Source organism: Mobula birostris, chromosome 11, assembly GCF_030028105.1.
Source record: "Mobula birostris isolate sMobBir1 chromosome 11, sMobBir1.hap1, whole genome shotgun sequence".
NCBI classification, from domain to species: domain Eukaryota; kingdom Metazoa; phylum Chordata; class Chondrichthyes; order Myliobatiformes; family Myliobatidae; genus Mobula; species Mobula birostris.
In genome coordinates, this window is record NC_092380.1 from 112538310 (window position 1) to 112552573 (window position 14264).

Genomic DNA, 14264 nt, shown 5'->3' on the forward strand with positions numbered 1-14264 from the left:
TTATAGACCTGTTAGCTTGACATCGGTGGTTGGGAAGTTGTTGGAGTCGATTGTCAAGGATGAGGTTACAGAGTACCTGGAGGCATATGACAAGATAGGCAGAACTCAGCATGGATTCCTTAAAGGAAAATCCTGCCTGACAAACCTATTACAATTTTTTGAGGAAATTACCAGTAGGCTAGACAAGGGAGATGCAGTGGATGTTATATATTTGGATTTTCAGAAGGCCTTTGACAAGGTGCCACACATGAGGCTACTTAACAAGATAAGAACCCATGGAATTACGGGAAAGTTACATACGTAAATAGAGCATTGGCTGATTGGCAGGAAACAGAGTGGGAATAAAGGGATCCTTTTCTGGTTACCAGTGGTGTTCCACAGGGGTCCGTGTTGGGGCCGCTTCTTTTTACATTGTACATCAACGATTTGGATTATGGAATAGATGGCTTTGTGGCTAAGTTTGCTGACGATATGAGGATAGGTGGAGGGGCTGGTAGTGCTGAGGAAACGGAGAGTCTGCAGAGAGACTTGGATAGATTAGAAGAATGGGCAGAGAAGTGACAAATGAAGTACAATGTTGGAAAGTGTATGGTTATGCACTTTGGCAGAAATAATAAACGGGCAGACTATTATTTAAATGGGGAAAGAATTCAAAGTATGAGATGCAGCGGGACTTGGGAGTCCTCATACAGGATACCCTTAAGGTTAACCTCCAGGTTGAGTCGGTAGTGAAGAAGTCGAATACAATGTTGGCATTCATTTCTAGAGGAATAGCGTATAGGAGCATGGATGTGATGTTGAGGCTCTATAAGGCGCTGGTGAGACCTCACTTGGAGTACTGTGGGCAGTTTTGGTCTCCTTATTTAAGAAAGGATGTGCTGACGTTGGAGAGGGTACAGAGAAGATTCACTAGAATGATTCTGGGAATGAGAAGGTTAACATATGAGGAACGTTTGTCCGCTCTTGGACTGTATTCCTTGGAGTTTAGAAGAATGAGGGGAGACCTAATAGAAACATTTCGAATGTTGAAAGGCATGGACAGAGTGAATGTGACAAAGTTGTTTCCCATGATGGGGGAGTCTAGTACGAGAGGGCATGACTTAAGGATGAAGGGCACCCATTCAGAACAGAAATGCGAAGAAATTTTTTTAGTCAGAGGGTGGTGAATCTATGGAATTCGTTGCCACGGGTGGCAGTGGAGGCCAAGTCATTGGGTGTATTTAAGGCAGAGATTGATCGGTATCTGAGTAGACAGGCCATCAAAGGTTTTGGTGAGAAGGCGGGGGAGTGGGACTAAATGGCAGAACGGATCAGCTCATGATAAAATGGCGGAACAGACTCGATAGGCCGAATGGCCGACTTCTGCTCCTTTGTCTTATGGTATATTTTTACAGTCAGATGACAATTGTGATGGGGTCCTGAATTACCCCTATGAACTGTGCTTTTGAAAAGAGAGAGAGAGTTATTTAACACCAACAACTTGTTTGTTAAAGGGAGAGAAGGACAAAGACTAACTGTTAGACTGTCACTTTAAGGCACTGGAAGTAACTTTTGGATTTCTGCTGAGTTGGAGTTGGAGATGGCACCAAGCAAGCTTGTAAGTTGCTATGGTGACCGAAGGCAGTGTTATTTAATGGATACTCGATGTTATGATTTTTGGCAGGGTGTTAATATTTCTCAAGGACAGTTCGCTTGCTTGCATTTCTTCACAGAGAGAGGAAGGAGTAGTTATTTCAATGACAGTTGATGCTCAGCATGAGAAGATAAAATAGGAGGTCAGATGATAGACCTCAGACACATGTTCTGAACACTGAGCATTGTTGTGCCTGCAGGAAAAGTGGGTTTTGGAGGATCGATCAGGCGATCGATCAGTCGCTCTTGCAGTAGAAAGAGGAAGAGGGATGACTGGTGGGGAGTTGTCCATGTGTCCACCCTCGCCTGGGGGATAGCTCCAGCACAGAAAACCGGTCCCCTTTGCTAAAGTCGCAGTCGGTGACTTTTAAAGGATTTCAAAGAACAACGAGAAGATCGACGGCATCAGCTCTCCTGAAGACTCAAATCTCTCCCTCTCTCTCTCTCCATCACTACTCAACTCAATGCCATGAACTGAACTGAACTTTACTCATCATAGTAAGACTGTACCTTTTTACCCCTAGACTTAAAGAAGCTTGGTTTTTTCATACATATATTTCCACACTTACTGGTATACTTACACACACACATATATATATATATATATATATATATATAATCATTGCTAACCTGTTTGATTTATCTGCATTTATATTACTGTATTGCGTAGTTACTAATAAATGTTATTAATTTATAGTGATACTGGACTCCAGAGTGTTTTCCATCTCTGCTTGTTCTTTATTCCTGTCACGGGGTACGTGACACAATAAAATGAACTTGACGTGGGAAAAGTTGTGTAAAAACAAAATGCAATTTTAGTTACTGTATATGGTAAGTAATGGAAAAATGAGTCAGTTTGGCTGGGAAAGAACTGACCTCCATTGTCCATAAAATTAATCCTTAGGGTGTCCTGAATCCTGTAGTCCCACTTGTTAAATATTCTTTGGATTATTTTTCCATTTTAAATTGGCTGCTTCAGTAACTGGAGCCATAAACTGTGTTCTGTCACTTGTGCATCATGCCATATTTGTGTTCACACCGCTTTGATGCCGAACCTCTGGCTTTCCTTCCAAGTTTGTGTCTTGGGCTTTAGCAGACACAGCAGTGAGTAACTGCTGATTGCTATTGATAGTATGGTAGAATTGAAAATAAATGGACATGTTTTTGTATGTATTTTGTATGGCTGTGAGTGCCTTGGACATTGCATCAATTTTCATGTGTTCTTTAGATTACACATGGGGTGAGATGATACTGCAGTGATGAGAGTACCACTTTATAGCGCCAGTCACCAAGTTCAGTTCTCACTGCTATCTCTAAGGAGTTGGTGGTGCATCGGATCCAGAGTAACAGTTGTTTTGTTCTCCTTTACACTTGTGTACTAGAAATGACCTTCAACAATTTTGAACTTTGAATCTTGAATCTTCAATCTTGAAGTGGATGGGCTACAGCAGCAGAAGATTAAGCCAGGTTCCACCTGGCATGACATCTAATGAAAAGACCATTGTATTGACCTTCCCATGCTTGGCACGTAGTCCTCTAAACCCCTTTTGTCCATAAACCATGCAGAGCAACATGGTAGTGTAGCAATTAGTGTGATACTTTACAGCAGCACCAATCAGGGTTCAATTCCCGCCACTGTCTGTGAGAAGTTTGTCTGTCCATCCCGTGACTGCATGGGTTTCCTTCTTTGCTCCCACATTCCAAAGACGTACGGATTAGTAGGTTAACTGGTCACATAGGTGTAATTGGGCGGCGCAACTCACTGGACCAGAAAGGCCTATTACCCTGCTGTACCTGAAAATAAAATCGCATCAGTTCATAGTCCAGTTTAACATTTCAGCTTTTTTATCGTGGGATTCAAACTCATTATCTTTGGTTTGTTGGTCCAGTTTCTTTATGTACAGTTCTATAGTGAGCTGATAATGTGGATATAGTATACAAGTAGTGTAATTTCTAAATATACACTTAAGGTTTTAAAAATAAGTGTTCAGATTCATTCAGAGCTCAGTATTTCAGTTCCTTCAATCCTATATTTAAGAGCATCAACGTTGCACCAACATTTAAGGTCGGATTTCATATTTTTATAGAAATAAATTGCATGGTTTCCTGTTGAAATTAACTACCATAGCATCAGAATGGGTGGTGATCCTTGGGTTGTGTAGGTTGTTAATGCAAACCACGCATTTCACTTTATGTTTCAATGTACATGTCATAAATAGACTTCAATCTGAATTATTCTGTTTTAAAAATGTTGTTAATTGGAATCTATGTAAATGTATAACAGATTTTTAGACTGTGGACCAAGACCTGAGGGTTATTGTGTCAAGATGTTTACACCTACCTGATAGTTGATTTCTTAATTTTTCTGTTCTCAAGTTATGGACACTTGATTTTGGTTTCCTGAAACATAAGAGCAAAACTATGCCATTCAGCCCATTGAGTCTGCTTTGCCATTCCATTGTGGCTGATTTGTTATCCCTCTGAACCCCATTCCTCCTGCCTTTGACACCTTTACTAATCAAGAACCTATCAACCTCTGCTTCAAACATAACCAATGACTTGTCCTCCACAGCCGTCATTAGCATTGAATTCCACAGAAGAAATTCTGACAAAAGAAATTTGTCCTGACCTCTGTTCTAAAGTGATGTCATGGAAGGAAAGTGTTTGTCACTTAGATTCCAGGCGGCTAAACAAACAACAATGTTTGCACCAGTCAATGCACCATTAAGCTGGATGCCATCTGCCGTAAACAAGACGCAGACAGACAGGCCTATCCAAACCCATCTTTACCACATTCTCATCAAATTCCTCTCCACCTACCCTCTAAATTCTACCACTCATTTACCGTAAATTCTGTTCAATTTTATTTATTATTGTCACGTACTGATATACGGTGAAAAACTTCCTTTTGCTTGTCATCCACACGGATAATTTCATTTCATCAACACATTGAGGTAGGACAAGGGAAAACAACAAAATGTGGAATAAATTATTACATTTACAGAGAAAGTGCAGACGGACAATGAGGTGCAATGTCATAATGAGCTAGATTGTGAGGTCAGGAGTCCATCTCATTGTACAAGAGGACTATTCTAAATCTTATAACAGCAGATTAGAAGCCATCCTTGATTGAAGTGGTATGTGGTTTCAGACTTTTGTATCTTCTACCTGATAAGAGTGGGGAGAAGGGAGAAAGTCCGGGTTAGATGGGGTCTTTGGTTATGCTGGCTGCTTTACTGAAACAGTTGAAGTGTGGACAATTTATTATTGTAATGTATAGTTTTGTAATGTATAGTTTTTTAATGTATTGCAATGTACTGCTGCCACAAAGCAACAAATTTCACAACATACGCCAGTGATACTAAATTTGATTCTGACCTGAGAATGCAGTTGAGTGGGAACATAAGTCCATGATTAAATGACTGAGTAGATTCCATGGGTTGAATGGCCTAATTATGTTTTATGTGAAAGCATTGTACTGGTTAGGGGTTGTATGTAACGTATTTCTTATTTAATGAAGCTGACGTAAACTCAGAAATGGTGTGATTAATAGGATATAAATATCTCCCTTTGGAATTTGAACAGATTGCACTTACAGTTGGAAGTCAACAAAACATGAATGATTGGTCCTTAACCAGGATGACACATTCGTTATGAAAGGAGACCCAAGATATTTGCAGCTTGCTTAAAAAGAAACTTTGCCTCTGGCTGTTTGCTGTGAAGTTTAAAAAGTAGGAGAAAAATCAATAGAAATAATTTAGCTATAACATTCTTAAGACCGAATGCCATTTAGCCAGCTGGATCTGTTTAAGCATTTAACTGAAATCTTTTACCCAAAGCGATTAGACCTGGTGAGGTCTGTGCAGAGGGATTTTTTATAGTGAAAGTGGAGCTTTGCCATTGTGGCTGGAACAAATCGGTAGCTTGGTTAAATGGTGTTCAGGAGGCTTTTAGTGAAGCATATGACTGGAGTGCAGTGGAGGAAAGCAACATCCATCATGAAGGACACCCACCATCCAGGCCATGCTTTCTTCTCATTTATTCCATCTAGAAGAACGTACAGGAGCACCTCAGGACTCACATCACCAGGTTCAGGAACAGTTATTACCCCTCAACCATTAGGCTCTTGAACCAGTGGGGGTAATTTCACTTAACTTCACTCGCCCTTCACTGGACTCTTCATCTCATGTTCACTATTCATTGCTTTTTACTTCTTCTTCTTCTTCTTCTTCTTCTTCTTCTTATTATTATTATCATTTATTTTATTATTTTGTATTTGCACAGTTTGTTGTCTTTTGTACATTGGTTGCTTGTCCACCCTGTTGGGCACAGTCTTTAATTGATTCTATTTTGGTTCTTGGGTTTGCTGAGTATGCCTGCAAAAAAAATGAATCTCTGGATTGTACATGGTGACATATGTGTACTTTGATAATAAAATTACTTTCAACAGGAATGGAAGGATATGGAGATTGTGTAGAGAGAAGGGATTGGTTTAGTTGTGCAATTTATTACTGATTTAGTTAGTTCAGCACATTATAAGATATAGGAGCAGAATGAGTTCATTCAGCCTGTTGAACCTGCTCAAGGCTAACCCTCTCAACGTCATTCTCCTGCCTTGTTCATATGACTTTTCACACTCTTACTAATCAAGAATCTATCAAACTCCGCTTTAGATATACCAGGTTCCGCAGATTCACCATCCCCTGATCAAAGAAATTCTTCCTCGCTTCTGTTCTAAAGGTACATCTCTCTATTCTGAGGCTGTACCCTCTGGTCCTAAACACGCCCCCCCCCCCATTATAGGAAACATCCTCTTCACTCTATCTAGGCTTTTCAATATTCAATAGATTTCAATGAGACCCCTCATTCTTCTGAACTCCAGTGAGTACAGGGCCTGAGCCATCAAACGCTCCTCATACATTAAAACACAAACAAGAGAAAAGCTGCAGATGCTGGAAATCTGAGCAGCACACACAAAGTGCTGGAGAAACTCAGCAAGACATTTCGGCCCAAAATGTCGACTGTACTCTTTTTTTCTCTCTATAGATGCTGCCTGGCCTGCTGAGTTCCTCCAGCATTTTGTGTGTGTTGCTCGTACATTAACCTTTCATTTTCAACATTGTAGGGTGAAGGGCCTGTTCCAGTGCTGTACTGTTATGTTCTATGCTTATCTGCTGTGTACAGATTTCTGTAATTTAATAATAGATTGAGAATATTCAGGGCACCAGACATCAGCGTGCTTTGGAAAATCTATCACCAGCCACCTTCCTCATACCACACCATTTTCAGCTTAACAAATAAACAGCTTATAAACTTCACAGATACGTTTCATATAGTCTTTCTTTCTTTTTAAATCTTTTTATTGAATAAGTATACAAAAGGGTAAGCCATATAGGCACTAATACACTGTTAGAATATAATAAAATTACAGGAAATATTAATACAAAAAAAATGATACAAACAATGTAATTTAAACATAACATACTAAGGTAACATAATAGTATACTAATTTTTTATATATATATATATATCAATAGAGAAAAGGAACCCCCCCCCCCAAAAAAAACCACCGTGCAACTAACTAAAAGCAAAGCAAAGCAATGGGCTAACTTGGAACCAAGCAGAGTTAAAAAACTTAAAATCACGTCCTCAATCCCGACCTCCATTAAAAACAGTAAAAAAAACAAGAAGGGTATATAAATATGGAGCAAAAAAAGAGGAGAAAAAAAAATTACATTATATGAAAATATTGAATAAAAGATCTCCAGGTCTGTTCAAATTTAAGTGAGGAATCATAAAGATTGCTTCTAATTTTCTCCAAATTCAAGCATAATATCGTCTGAGAAAACCAAAAAAAGGTAGTTGGAGCATTAAGCTCTTTCTGATGTTGTAAGATACATCTTTTCGCCATTGACGTTTCATATAGTCACAAACACAAGAGTTACTGCAGATGCTGGAAGTCTCAATTAACACACACAAAATGTTGGAGGAGGTCAGGCAGCATCTGTGGTGTGGAATAAACAGTTGGCATTTTGAGCTGAGACCCTTCAGGACTGGAAAAGAAGGGGGAAACCAGAGTAAGATAGTGGGAAGAGGGGAAGGAATATAAGCTGGCAGATGATAGGTGACACCAAGTGAAGCAGAAGGTGGGTGGGTGTTGGGGGGGGAGGTAAATTAAGAAGCTGAGAGGTGATAGTTGGAAGAAGTAAAGCACTGAATAAGAACGAATCTGATTGGAGAGGGGAGTGGACCATGGGCGAAAGGGAAGGTGGAGGGGAATCAAAGTGAGGTGATGAGCAGGTGGGGAATGGGGAAAGAAGGTGGGGAGAGTGGAGAAATTACTAGAAGATAGAGAAATCAGTGTTCATGCTGATCACAATGTCTCATGCTTTTGAACTCCTAGCATCCCTCGAAAAATATACGCAAAATGCTGGTGGGGTCAGTCGCCAAGGGAATACTTTGTTATCAACTTACAGACTGTGGCTAATGGACAGGATTATTGAATATGCCTGGAAGCAAATGAGTCTCAGGGTTGTTTGTATATGGTGACATCTAATTACTTTGATAATAAATTTAGTTTGAATTGTTTTTACAGTGAATTTTGTCATTGTTAGAAAATATACAAAATTCACTTGTGAGGTAACTGTACCTCCACGGTATTGTAGTGAATGGCATCAAAACCACATGACACTGATAAGAAAGAACAGTTACCAAAAGTGTACAAAGAGGAAACTAGTTTAGCCATTTGAAGGAGCAAAAGTATATTCGTACATTTGACTTTTGGATTTAATGCCATGGGAGCTCGCTCATGTAGGGGTTGTCTGTAAGTTGGGCATTCTTAACCCAGGGTTAACCTGCATTCCTTCGTGCTGTTGGAGATCACCTCCAATTCTAGATGCATCAACCAGAGTACGCAGTTTTTAAAAATTACCAGAACACAATTTTCAAAATCACTTAGTCATTAACTTAGTGAAGAACTCCCTGGACGCTTCACTGTTATGAAACAAAAAGTTGATACCATGCCACATAAGGAGTTGTTAGAGCATCAACATTTTAAAGGGTGAATTAAAGGAGAAAAATGATGGAAAGATTTAGAAAGGAAATTAGAAGACTGCAGATATTGTGGCTGAGCTGACTAGGACTCAGCAAAGTGACACTATAAGAGTAGTTAGAAAATAAGTTAAAATTTGAATAATTGCTTAACTAAAGATTAAAGACAAATAAAGCTAATCATTAGTCTTTATCTCTGCTTGGCACCAGTATATTTCATAAACCTGTACAGGTGGAATGAATATAATAGTGTGAATTAGGACAGGTGTACCAACTTTGGGTAAATTAATTTCCTGAAAGTAGAGCAAATGAGGTGGCCAGTGTTACATATTTTCATTCGTATTTGATCAAAGCAGAGGTGAGAATTTTGGCTGCAGACTAATTGAGCCATCAGCAGTGTGAGCTATGCTGTAGTCTCAGTGTTGGCATGAAATTGTGTTCTGATGTTACACACATTGAAGATTACAACTTCAGTGGAAGAATTAGTAATGAAGTAATCATTCAAATGTATTTTTTTTTGCGCTTTCTTTTTGACCCTGACCAGATTGTTTTGACTTTCAGCGCTCCTTCACGTGCACCAAAGTTTGGAGCAGCCCGAATTAACAAAATGAGCCTCCACGCAGCTAGTGGATATGAGCGGTCGCGGGATAGGCGCAGATCAAGTGATCGATCACGTGACTCATCGCATGAACGGACAGAAGGGCAGCTCACGCCTTGTATCAGGAATGTTACTTCACCGACCAGACAGCATCATGGTGGTAAGCAGAATTTTACTTCACAGCACTCGTGTTGTAAATGTTGAGGCTTTGATTTCTCTGTACATGAGCAGTGAGTCAAAATATGGTGAAGTTCCTTTTCTGTTTTTGTTTTGACAGATGGATAGGGTTAGTGTTTTTGAGGGCTCCTCTAACTTGCCAGGGGTGTTGCCAGTTTTGGCCCCAGTTTTAGGCCCCTTGTAAGAAAAGATGTGCTGGCATTAGAGAGAGTCCAGATGAAATTAACGAATATCCCCTGGAATGAAAGAGTTAATGTTTGAGAGCCTTTGATGGCTCTGGGCCTATACTTGCTGGAGTTTAGAAGAATGAAGAGCATCTCATTGAAATCGATTGAAAGGTATTTGGAGAGAGGGTTTCCTTTGGTGGGGGAGATCAGGATCAAAGGGCGCAGCCTCAGAATAGGACGTCCACTTAGAACAGAGGCGAGAAGGAATTTCTTAGCCAGAAATTCATTGCCATTGACGGCAGTGGAGGCCAAGTGATCGGATATATTTAAAGCAGAGGTTGGGAGGGATAATAAATCTGCCATGATGGAATGGCAGAGCAGACTCAATGGGCTGAACTCTACTCCTATATCTTATGGGTTTTGCTGGAAGAGTGTGGCAGAAGAATGAGAGCCCCACTCTCCATCCTGCTTTGTTAATGAGAGGGGTGGGTTGCTGGGTGATGCGTCTCATTGGTCCAGAAGACTGCTCTGCACTGTTTTTCTAAATACAGGGTATAACAAAAAATATTGAAGATGACATAATGCACAGCACTTGCAGTTGCACATTACTGTCTTCAGCACACTCAAACTGCTGAGAGTCTCCTGATAAAATAGTTCAGAGTTTCTGCATTAGTTGCCAGTAATGAAACAATGTTGTTCCGTTTGACAGGCTTACCGGCCTCAAATGTGATAAGTATCAAAATCCTTCACTTAGCCTAATACTGCTCAGGGGAATTAGGTAGGAAAGATGTCTGTCTGCTGCCTGACAACTATTGCCTTCAAGCAAAAGGTTATAGTCGTAGTTGCATTTTAGTGTTTTATTAACAGTTGCTTTGATCTATCTAAGAATCATAGAGTTGAACTTTGATGAGATTCCAATAAATGCCCCTTCAGTTGGGGCATAGCACTATTTATCAGTACTGCATGTGCTTTTGTTTTGGTAAACCTGTCCAATTAATCGCACATTGATTTTTTTTCTTTTCCCATATACTTCAAATGTTTCCTATTCATTAATTTACTCCAATTATTTTTGAAAATTTACTATCCTTTAAGGTGGGGTGGGTGGAGGTGGGGACAAACTCTCACTACCTATAAAATGGCGAGCATCTCAAATGGTTTCTGACAACCAAGTGCAGCTCCTGGCCTTCATGTGTGGCTTAGCTACTCAGCCTAGCGCAACAGTTTCTACTGACAGAAAAAGGGGCAAAGACAGGTTACTGGTGCCTTAAAACAAGTAACTTCAGGCAGATGGGGTTCATCAGCTGTGGCTGGCAGCTCATCTCAGAGAAGGAATACTCGATACCTAGTCACTGTATCCCCCCCTAAGGGGAAGTCTTTAGGAGTAAATCCCCAAGGAAAAATTTGGAGCTGGAATCCGTAGGGCAGTCTTGCGTTGAGTTCAATGCTGACTGGCAAGTGCTGTGACACCACTGGTGCTGATCGGTATCTGTCTCTGTCATTCCTTTGGATTCATCAGCTGCTGGAGGGGTGGCTGCTACATGTGCAACAGCTTGCTCTCCATATCGTACTGCTCTGGGTTGCATACGCAACATCCATAGTTGACCCCGCCCAACAGAGGGGCCCTCCTTTCTACCCCACCCCCCCACTGATTCTTAAAGCAAAAGAAGATGAAGATTTGTTTTATTTGTCACATGTACATTGAAACACAAGGTGAAATGCGTTGTTTGCATTAACGACCAACACTGTCTGAGGATGCCCTGGCATAGCCTGCAAGTGTTGCCATGTTTCTGGTATGCCCACAGCTCACTAACCCTTAATAACTGGTATGTTTTATAGGATGTAGGAGGAAACCCATGACATCACGGGAGGAATGTACAAACTCCTTATAGATAGCAATGGGACTTGAACCTCACTCAGTGATCACTGGCAACGTAAAGTGATTGTGCTAACTGCTAAGCCACCTCGCTGCTACAACATGTGCAAGCAATGTACTTCTGAAATTTATTTAAAAATCGCGAGCTGTTTGTGAGACTCAGCAGGTCAGGCAGCATCTGTAGAGGGAAATGAACAGTCAACATTTTGGGTCAATACCTTTATTCTGGGCTTATTTGTCTACCAGATGTTTTTTTAATAACTTCAAGTTCAAATTTATTGTCATCTGACTGTACATATGCACAACCCAGTAGATATACAACTGTACATATATACGTTCCTCCAGACCACAGAGTACCCACAAAATATGTATCACACACAGCACATAGAACAAAATATTACCATAAATAACTTAATAAAAATATCATTCAAGATGCGTGTTGTGCGCGGCACAGGTGAACAGTAAATAGCTTGCTGTCCTAGTGATGAGGCCTCAGTCATGGCAGTGTTTGCATAGTCTCTCAGACTGAGGGAAGAAGTTGTTACCCAGTCTGGCAGTCCTCGTCCTGATGCATCTGTACCTCCTTCCTGATGGTAGTGGGAATGGGTGGCAGGGATCCTCAGCAGTGCTTGGGACCCCTAATCAGTACAGTAAACAGTAAACCCTTAGTGACGAGACCTTGGTGGTGGCACAGGGTGGCCAGATTTCAGCATCTGCAGTCTCTTGTGTCTCCAATGCATTTCCAAATCCACGCCACTCTCACTGTTGTACCAACAGCCTTATTTTAACAGAGAGGTAAGAGGTAGCAAACTCAGTTCCACTGCTTTCAATCTGAAATTGCTAAGTCAGAGTGTATAACAGTGCCATCATACAAGTCTTGGAACCACGTAAGCTTCAGTTAGCCAGGATTTGGTAGAGAGATGTCTATGCATCTCTTCATCAATGGACTTAATTCCAATTTGAAGGGCAACAAAACTTGCAAGGTAGAGAATTAATACAAAAAATGGATAAAGTTTTTAGTGTTAAACTATAAGACCATAAAACAGAGGAGCAGAAAATCATTTAGCTCATCGAGTCTGCTCGGCCGTTCCATCATACACAAAATGCTGGAGGAACTCAGCAGGCCAGGCATCCATGGAAAAAAGTACCATTGACCCTTCAGGGTGAGACTCCTGCCGAAGGGTCTCGGCCTGAAACATCGACTGTACTTGTTTTCCATAGATGCTGCTTGGCCTTCTGAGTTCCTCCAGCATTTTGGGTGTGTTACTCGGATTTCCAGCATCTGCAGAATTTCTTTTGCTCACCGTTCCATCATGACGGATTAATTATCCCTTGACCCTATTCTTCTGCCTTCTTTCCGTAACCCTTGATGCCCTGACTAATCAAGAACCTATCAATCTCCACTTGAAATATACCCAATTTTTATATTGTAGGTGTTAATGAAATGTTGTCTGGACCTTTAACCTGGTTAGTGAATCCCCTCCTTTAAAGATTAGCTTTATTTGTCACGCCTACTTAGAAATATACAGTAAAATGCGTTGCTTGCGTTGAGGATTGTGCTGGTGGCAGCCTGCAAGTGTCACCATGCTTATGGCTCCAGCACGCACACAACTTAGTAACCCTAACCTGTACGTCTTTAGAATGCCAGAGGAAACTGGAACACTCAGAGGAAACCCACACAGTCGGGGGAGAATGTACAAACTCTTTGCAGACAGTGGGAATTGAACCCCAAACTTATAGCAGGCACTGTAAAGTATTATAGTACCTGCTGTGCTACCATGCCACCCTTCTGTCACAGCGAAGGAAGAGTGTAAAACTAGAAAGAGAGACTCAGTATTAAGCAACACACACAAAATGCTGGAGGAGCTCAGCTGGTCAAGCATCATCTATGGAAATGAATAGATAGTTGACGTTTTGAGCTGAGACCCTTCTTCGGGACTCAGTTTTTATTGATTACTCTTTGAAGAATGAGAGAAGATGGGGTGAGTAAAAACATTGAAATAGAATCCATCAAAAATACTTTGGGATCGTCTGGCATTGAAGATATGTCATTAATGCAAGAGATTCTGCAGATGCTGGAAATCTAGAGCAACACACTCAAAATACCGAAGGAACATGGCAGGTCTGGTGGAATCCGTGGAAATGGATAAACGATCAACAATTTCAATTGAACCCCTTTTACCAGGTCTCCATCAATTTTGCCTGACCTGCTGAGCTCCTCCAGCATTTTATGTGTGTTGCTGAGAATTTTTCATGTCTTGGAGCTAGTGTGTAGCAATTATACTTGATTACTTTCGCCTGTAAACCCAAAATAGATACGACAGTATTTCACAAAATATTAATTATCTTCCTTGATAAATTCAAATATTTTCTGTGAGCATATGATTGAAGTGACAAAAACTGAAGCTTGGAATCTAAAGACTAAATTTGTATTTTGTCTACAAACTGAAGCGTAGTCTATTTATAATGCCTGCATTTAACATTATCAGCAATTTGTGTTTTAATAAATACAGTAGTGAACTGTTACGTATGGTCGTGGAAGTAAATCTTCATTGGAATATTTTTCAAGGCCAAACCACAAACTGCTGCTGTGGGAGCTTAAGACAGTTAATCAAGTTCGATGAATAAAGACCTCTCTATGTATTTAAAAGTGAATTCTTTGCTAAAGCTTTATCTATGAGCAAGAGAGGTGCTGCAGTTCAGGGAACCTTCAGATCCAAAGGTTGCCGGAGCAAGAGTGGCGGTGAGAGCTGGAAGAGAGTGGAGA

General features: G+C 40.6%; 1 protein-coding gene across 1 annotated transcript in view; it reads left to right on the forward strand.

The window, feature by feature from the left end:
- Positions 1-14264, forward strand: part of btbd10a (BTB (POZ) domain containing 10a) — a 151329-nt gene that overhangs the window by 74708 nt on the left and 62357 nt on the right. The window contains exon 3 of the mRNA XM_072272863.1: positions 9244-9440. Coding sequence (XP_072128964.1) covers positions 9244-9440 — 197 coding nt within the window. The remainder of the gene's footprint in view (positions 1-9243; positions 9441-14264) is intronic.